Genomic DNA, 8,451 nt, shown 5'->3' on the forward strand with positions numbered 1-8,451 from the left:
GCCCTCCCTCAGCCGCCGGCTCCCCAGGCCCGTCCCGCAGTGGGAGGTGCCGTGAGGCGCACGCCTCTCTCTCCTGGCACCTATTCTGGGCCGGGCAGGGCCAGGTGCCCGGGACCAGGGGTGGAGAGGAGCTTCGGCCGCCCTCCACGGAGCCCCTCAGAAATGGCTTCACCCTCCAAACACCGAGTGCAGAAACGTGTCCCTCAGCTCACACCTTTTCTCGGCACGGGCCCTGGGCTCTGCCCCTCGACCCTCACAGGGACCCCGTCAAAGGGGCAGAGTGCACCCCTCTCTGATGATATCCGGCCTCTTTAATCTCCCCGGGGGGCAACCAGCCCCTCTCTGAGGTCTGAGTGGGTTGATCCACCCTCAAGCCCCAGGGGGTCATATGAGCAGACCTGGCCAATGAGAGAGCAGGATCCTCTGGCCCCTATGAAGGGGGCGGGGCCAGAACTGGGCACATGACCCACACGGACCAATCGCAGTTCTCCTTGGATCTCCACAGGAGGTGATGTGAGTAAGCCTGGCCAATGAGAGGGCAGGGTCTTCTAACCCACAATCATGGGGGTCAGGATGGGCACACGACCCAAAAGGACCCATCGCAGCTCTGCTTGGGTTTCCACGAGCAGTCATGGGAGTAGAGCTAGCCACTGAGAGAACAGGATCCTCTGGCCACAATGATTGGGGGCCAGAATGGGCACATGACCCTAACGAGCTAATCATAGACCTCCCTGGGTTTCCCCAGGAGCATTCAGGAAAGAGGCTCCTGTCCTTCTGAGATGTCAGGACCCAAACCCATGTGGGCTTGAAGCTACCGGAGCTGACCGTGCCTCCGTGGAGCTCCTTCCTGGACATGGGCCGACACAGGAGCATAGAGGCCAGAGGCAGAGAGACCAGGTCTAGACAGCACCTCGAGTCCCTGCGTCCAGCCACGCCTGAAGCCAGCCTGCTCCTGCCTCCCGGCCCCATGAGCCCCCCGCTCCCAGCCTTCTGCGGAAGCCGATGCAGCCGGCACAGTCCTGACGGGCGTGGGCATGTGCCGCTCCCCTCCCGCCCGCAGAGGTGGGAACCGAGGCTCAGATGGGTCGTGTGTCCAGGCTCACACGGCTCATTCCAGGCAGGTCGACACGGCGACCCGGACTGTGTTCCTGGGCATCGCACTCTCACCCCGGGGCTTGCTGGGCCCCGAGTGGGAGTTCCAAGGGCGATGGCGACCCCTCGCTCTAGCGGTGAGGCCCCGCGAGTTCTCTGACACGCGCTGTGCACGCGTGAGAAGGTGGGAGGTGGGGGTGTCACAGAGGGGAGCCACCCTGTACACAAGCACGCGCACACCCACCCCGAGAGACTCACCTGGTGTTGTCCGGCCGGATGTGGCTCAAGTGATGGTACATCGTGTGGTAGAGAAGGCCCACGATGGTGGTCCAGCCTGGGGAAAAGCGGAGGGTCGGCGATCCTGGTCAACATCCCCGGCGAGAAGCGGAAGAGCAAAGCCCCAGCCAGACCCCCTCGTCCAGCAACGCAGACCCCCTTGTCCAGCAACGCAGACCCTCACGCCCAGGACCGGGGGGAGAAGGGGAGGACACTCGCGAGCGAACAGGCCCGGAGCCACCTCGTCTGCTGCCCTGCAGTGACAGGAACTCTGGCAGGCAGCAGACGCAGGCCCCGCCTCTGTCACACGCCCGCCTTGACAGGAGTCACCCCGCTCGCGTGGCGGGGGGCAAGCTGCTAGCTGCTTAGCCGTTCAGGGACGGTCGTTGAGTGCACTAATTTCCGGGACGTATTTAGTGATTCGTGTCATACCGTGTGGCACGAAATGGTGCAAGGGCTTCGCCCGTTTGATCCTCACGACAGCATCACGGGACAGGCGCGAAGGCCGCCCCCATCTTAGAGATGAGGACCCTGAGACACAGGCAGGATCGAGCTTGCCCGAGGCCACACGGCCGGTGAGTGGCTGAACCAGGACCCAGGCCCAGGGTTCCAGCCACGGAGTTGGTGCCCGTGACCAGCACAGCCCACTGCCCATGTCAGAGGTGTCCACGTGTGGACATGGAGGAGACCTGAGGCTGTGGCCGATTTTGGAAACTCAAGGCTCCCTCACAGACCACACAGCCCAGTGGGTGCGAGGGGGGTCGTGTGTGTGGTCGGTGGGCCGTGGCGTCGTCGCGCCCCCATTTCTGAAGTTCGCCTGCATGTGGGGGATGGTCCCCTGGGAGCTGGACCCTCTGACAGCCCTCTGCACCTTTCGTACAGGCAAACGAGACGGTGGAGGGGGCAGAGGTGGGCCCGGAGGGCTGGCGAGTGAGGACTCTTTGCGGGGGTGAGGACGCCACAGTCCCACACCACCTGGCTGGCCTTGGACCCCAGTCTCTAATCACGTGTCCTCCGGCCAGAGTGTCGGGAGCTGAGACTCCCTGACTCCCCCTGATTGCCTGAGGTCCCCTGGGACAGAGGGACATGCCTGTGAAGGCACAGTCATTTTTCAAGGGACCAGAAGGGCCAATAGTCATCGCGGCAAAAATGGCCAGAGCCACCTGGGCCCCTGCTGGAGCTCCCAGAGGCAGAGATGGTAACTGGGTGCCCTTGGCCACTTGTCGGACCTGCATGGGAGGAGAACCCGGCCCCTGAGCAGACAAACCGGCCAGAGGCCTCCCTGAGCGGGGGAGGGGAAGGGGCCACGCCTGTTCACACTCGGCCCAGGGGAGCTGCGTAGACCTGGAAGGATGCACAGAGTCCCTCCTGGGGGACCGGTCATCCGGAGAGGCTGTCGGAACACGGGTTCTCAGCCCGCATTCCAGGTCTGCTCCATGAGGCTGGAGGGGACTGGGTCAGCTCGCGATTGACCGTCTCAGGAGCTTCTCGTGGTGCTCTTTGAGCCCCTGCAGGAGCAGGCGAGGCCCATGGCCAGTACCTCCACCAGGTGCCAGCTCACGGCCCTGCACGGGCTGAGGGCTGCAGAGAGCGGAGGCCATGCCCCGCAGCGGCCAGCGCACTCACCTTGGCTGCGGAAGGCCTCGTGCGGGACCTCGATGTAGCTGTGGCCCTGGGCGGGGAAGCGGTAGTGGGAGGCATCTGCGGCACTGGGCAGGAGCCGGGCCACCGAGAACTCTGAGGGCAGGAGAGGGGCGCGGTCAGCACGCGGGCAGTGAGTGGCCCGGGGCCACGACAGCCTTAGGGAATGGGGACCCAGAACGACGAGCCCGGGGAGCGTGACCCTGTGACCACATGGCCCCAGGGGGCTCTCCACCTGAGGCCCCTCGTTCCCTCTCATCCCTGACTGTGTGCAGTCGTGTGAGGGGGCTCCTCCTCGCCGAGCTCTGGGGGACCCCGTGAGACACAGGAGTGGGGACACTTGAGTGGGGACTTCTTTTAGGCATCAGGCAAGTGTCACTGCATGGAGGCAGCTACCTTGGCCGACAGGCTCCAGTAACAAAACCCACGTGGGTCACTTGGCTTATTTCCAGGGTCGGCTGCTGTGGACAGGCATCGGCAGCGCCGTGTCCCTGGACATTACACAGCAGGGCCTGGGGCTGCGTGACAGTGACCCCGGCCATGCAGACTCAAGCCAAGCCCCAGGTGGCTCTGGGGACCCCGGCTCTGCCCCTTTCCTCCCACAGACATCTGAAGGAGCCGCTGATGTCTGCTCGTTTCTGAACTGACACAGTGCCCCACAGCATGAATCTGGACCCCGAGTCGCCGCCAGACGCTGACGTGGTCCCACGAGCACACCACGGCCGAACACACCCCGGGATCTCACTGTCCTCACATAAGGCCACAGAGAGCAGGTGTCCATGCCTGCGGTGTGCGAGGCTCCACGCGAGTCTACGTGTGTGCGCGTGCGTATCTGTGTGCACGCGACAGCACCAGCGTCACGGGGGGCACGGTCCACAGGGAAGCCGCCCCCTGCCTCCCCGCCTGCACCGCCTGTCTACACCGCCGACCTGCCAGGTACCTGCCATGGAGGAGGAGCCAGTGACGGTGACCTGGGGCTCGCTGGTGTGCAGGTGGGAGGCGATGTGGTCCATGACGGAGTCCACGGTCTCTATCAAGGCCAGCACCATGGCGGAGTCCTGAGAACGACACGGCAGGAGCGAGATGAAGACCAGTCTCGCTCAGCCGCCGTGCGGGACGGACGTGCCAGACGCACAGGCGGAAGCTCGTGCACACGCCGTGCATGGGCGCGAAGGACGGACGCCAGCATCTGCTGAATTGTCGTGGGCCGGGCTCTGTCCTCACTGAGGCCAGGTGACGCGGGGCGGAAGGCAGTGCCACCACCGCCCACTTCACAGGCGCGGGAGTGACCGCTCAGCCCGACCGAGCTCTGCGAAGGTGGACCTGGGCAGCCAGGTGTCTGTGCCCAGTCACAGGTGGCAGGCCAGGTCGTAGCTCCACTCTGAACTCACCAAGGGACCTCGGCAGGTCTCCGACCTGCCCCCTCCCCACCACCCCCTTCCCGCGAGGAGGGGCTGGTCAGCCTCGAGTCGCCTCTGGCACGAGGACAGCAGCAGACCCATCCTACTCTCTGAGGGACAAGAAGCTTTAGAGGCGCCACCACCCCAAGCTGTCTCTAGTCCCTTTGACCCACCTGGCACTTTCCCTCCCCTCCAAGGACCTTCGTCACCCCTTCTGGGTCCCAAGGCAGAGAGGATGCCAGTGGACGCTGCCCCCAAGGAGGCAGGGGTCCCTCCTGGTCCCTCCATCTCTGCAGCCAGCTCAGTGCCTAGCGTGCAGAGCTCGGTGCCCACGCGTTCGCTCCGGGCGGATCGTCCCGTGTCGTCAGACACACGTCTATCAGGGAGAGGGCGGCGGCTGCTAATCTCCCCGTCACCCCCTTCTCCCCTTCCCGCCTTCCTGAGAAAGCTTCTGCCTGCCGCTAAGTGCCCCCAGCATTCCGTCACAAACGCAGGCTTCACGAGAACCCAGTGAGCTGGGAACAGGACACAGAGGCCAACTTTAGGCCCGGGGCCCGGCCGCCATCGGCCGAGCGCAGGTGAGCACCTGTGGCCCTGCTCCGGCACCTGCGGCTCTGCTCTGGCACCTGCGGCCCTGCTCTGGCACCTGCGGCTCTGCTCTGGCACCTGCGGCCCTGCTCTGGCACCTGCGGCTCTGCGGGTCGTGGCTGACTCCTGCCTTCTCTTTCACGCTCTTTGGAGCCCGCCTTAGTCCGAATCGTTTCGTGATTATTTCTACGCTGTGGCAGAGCCCTCGGAGAAAGCTGATTCGGTGTGTTTGTGCGGGTCCTCCACCGGCGTCCTCGGGGTGCCCTGGGCTTCAGCCCGGCACACGGCAGCCCCTGGAGCATCGAGCTTTTAAAAGATTTGTTTCTAGGTAAGACTATATCGATCTTAAATTCATATCCCCTCTTCTCTCCCTTTGCCAATGTGAAGTCCAATCTCACTGCATTTGAAACAGCTCCTATAAAATTCCGTGAAATGCAAACCCTCGTGCAACCTCGTCGAGGACGGGAGAAGGAGTCCTCGCGGGCTCCAGCCGGCACGGACTCAGGGCCTCGTCCTCACCCTTCCCGGCGGCCATAAAACGTCTTCTGTCGGTGCATGAGTGCGCCGTCCTACCGCCTGGCTTTATGCTTTTACGGCTGCAGCAGCGCGAGCGCCTCGATACAGCGCTGGTGTGGCTGCAGCCCTCTGGGCAAGCCGGTCAGGGGCCCCCTCGGCCTTCGCCGCCCCCGCCGGGCGACCTTGGACGTCAGCAATGAGGCGGAAGCATCGGAAGACAGGCAGAGCCAGCGTCCCAGGTCCCTGGGTTGAGAAGAGGCTCCTCTGACCCCCACGGGGCTTCGCATGAGCGAGAAGTGAATTCCCGCTGGGCTGAGCCGCCGAGATGCAGGGCCCGTTTGTCACCCAGCCTGGCCGGGGTGGCAGGCAGAGGGACGCTTAGAAGCACCGGGAAGTGCTCCTGACTTAACTAAGGAAAAACAGGGCACGTCGGATGAGAAGTCTGTGGGCAGAACGCGTCTGTGTGGCAGTGACTTGGGAGCCGGAGCGTACGGTCTGCACGCGAGCATCAGTGACCGTTGTCGCTCGGACTCACGGTTTCGGGCGCTTCGCGTTTCTCTGGGACCTGCCCTTTCGAACCTCACAGCTCATTCACGGGCATCATTTTTTAAGTACGTAAAATCAGTAAAGCCACTTTGAAAAAAAAAAAGAAAAGATGCCTCCTCACTTTTTCCTAATCCCCCCGCGTGCAGAGGGACACGGGGCCGGCTCTGTCCTCCACGCCCATGGTCAGGAAGCACATGCTGCCCCGTGTCCACCTTTCCCACCCAGCCTCACGGTCTTTCAACGCGATGGCAAAAAGAACACGTCGTCAAGGTGGCAGACGAGGCCGCGCGTGAGCGTCCCTCGCGAGCAAGGCGACCCTCTCCCTGCACCGAGCGGAGGACGGCGACGCAGCGCGACTGCCCACGTGGAGCTCGAGCCGCTGGAAGGACGGGGCGCCCAGACCAGCTCCGACGCCCGGGCGCTGGGCGAGAGAAGCGCTGCTCACGGAGGTGAGCCGGGCCGCACCTGGGCCCCGGGCGGGACGACAAATGGTCCCCAGGTGCGCACGCGTGGACGGTCAAGGGCACTTTCTCTCACCTCCGATGCCGCGGTCCAGCTGGGCAGCAGAAGCAGCTCTCCCACGGTTCTTAGGAAGGTCTAGGGGCAGACAGAGGGACACTGCTTAGCGTGCGGCCTCAAGCTCGTGTCACCTGCTCTGGCCCATCTACCAGCCATGCTCTCAGAGGGGCCTGGGTGACCAGAGCACCCTCGGGTCACAGGTGGGGAAAGTGGGGCTCGCAGAGGCTGGATGACTCCACCGAGGGCGCAGGGCAGGGGCCCAAGCGGGTCTGCCAGGGCCCCCCCAGCTCGGCACACTCTGTGCCCCGATGGGTCTGTCGTCAGCCCCCCGACCCTGAGCCTCCCGGACAGGAAGTGGTCCTCGGCCCTCCCGGGTCCGGGCCCAGCGTGTTATGTGGACGGGCGAGTGACAGCTGAGAGGCTCAGCTATCACTCCTGCCGTCTGGGCAGGAAGCCTCGCGGGACCCCATGCCTGGTGGGTCCTGCTTCGCCGCACGCGGTTTTCCACGAGCCTCCTTGGGCCTGTGCTCAGCGAGGGAGCCGGAAAGCATTAGGAACGGGGAAGAGCTCAGCGGTGCCCTCGCCGTTCCGCACACGGGGACGCCAGGATGGCCGCCAACCCCTCTGCGTCTCCCGGGAGGGCGTGAGGTGGGGCGGCGGACAGTGAGGTGGCCGCGGGCACAGGGCAAATGCCTGGGGGCGGCACTGGCCGTCGGACCCGGGGCAGCCCGCTCTGAACCCCGTCCTCACCGACGTCCCCTCGCTCCGCACGTCGGCCGAGAGGCCCACGCCAGCCCAGGACCGCCCCCTCCTGGGCCGGGGCAGTGTTTTGAGGACACCGGCGAGCGAGCGCTCGATGACAACGTGCACACGGTGCCTTCACGCAGGGCTGTGGACAGCTCAGGGATTCCCGCTGAGACGCAGGTCACAGCGCTGGCCACACGGTGCGGACTGCGGCCGATGGCCCCACGGCTCCACCTGCCCGGGGCCCGGCCCCCTCTTGCCCGGTGCCGAGGGCCGCGGAGTGGACGCCACGAGCTACAACCAAACGCCCAAGGGGCCAGGCGGGCTGGCCGGGCGTGGGGGAACCAAAACAGGACCCACGTGTCCCCTGCAGGGACCCCACCCCGCTGTCGGGGTGGCTGAGCCGACACACCATCCGGTCGTTCCTGACGAGCCCAAAATCCAGACTTTTATGAAAAAGCTCCTAATTTTCCTTTTTTTTAACTCTGTGTAGGTCAAATGGAACAGATGTGTCGGCCACGTCTGCCGTCCCCAGTCCCCCAGGCACGGAAACATTTACCTCGGTGAGGTTCAGGGCCGTGCCCCGCGAGAGGGATTCGCTGGGCAAGCTCCGGGACACGTCGCGAAGGTAGGTCAGGACGAGCCTGGCGCCCCGCGAGCGCTTCCTCTCCTCCGCCAGGCCGGCGACGACGCGAGAGTAGGCGTCGGTGGGCGTCTGGAAAAAGAGCCCCAAGGCGTGACTTCCTGCTAAGAGCTAAGTCGAGAGGCGATGGGACGTGTCCCCGGGGCCGCGGGCCTTCGACCCCGAGTAATGCCGATCGCAGCGCCCACGCCAAGCCCGGCCCTTCGGTGCACGTCTTACGCGGGTCGACGCTTCGTTCCCCTGACAACCTCACGGACACGCGCCCGGCTGACAGGTGGGGCCGGGCCCGGGGAGATGCGCACGGAAACGGACAGCAGAGCTGGGACCGGCCCCGACGGGGGTTCGAGCGTCCACGGGCTCGCGGTCACGTTAACGTTCCCGGGGAAGGAACGTTGTCTGGTCACGCGCGCAGGTCCCAGAGCGGGCGTTTTCTCTGGGACTGGACGCTCTGCTCCAACGTCCGAGCAGAGGGGCACAGAGAGCAGC

General features: G+C 65.0%; 1 protein-coding gene across 1 annotated transcript in view; it reads right to left on the minus strand.

Moving 5' to 3' along the window:
* Positions 1-8,451, minus strand: part of ADGRD1 (adhesion G protein-coupled receptor D1) — a 122,332-nt gene that overhangs the window by 92,207 nt on the left and 21,674 nt on the right. Inside the window, exons 9-13 of the mRNA XM_025045495.1 lie at positions 7,882-8,037; positions 6,597-6,656; positions 3,950-4,067; positions 2,995-3,105; positions 1,351-1,426 (exon numbers count right to left, since the gene is read on the minus strand). Of these exons, the coding sequence (XP_024901263.1) occupies positions 1,351-1,426; positions 2,995-3,105; positions 3,950-4,067; positions 6,597-6,656; positions 7,882-8,037 (521 nt within the window). The remainder of the gene's footprint in view (positions 1-1,350; positions 1,427-2,994; positions 3,106-3,949; positions 4,068-6,596; positions 6,657-7,881; positions 8,038-8,451) is intronic.

This window comes from Pteropus alecto, unplaced genomic scaffold (assembly GCF_000325575.1).
Source record: "Pteropus alecto unplaced genomic scaffold, ASM32557v1 scaffold213, whole genome shotgun sequence".
Classification (NCBI taxonomy): Eukaryota; Metazoa; Chordata; class Mammalia; order Chiroptera; family Pteropodidae; genus Pteropus; species Pteropus alecto.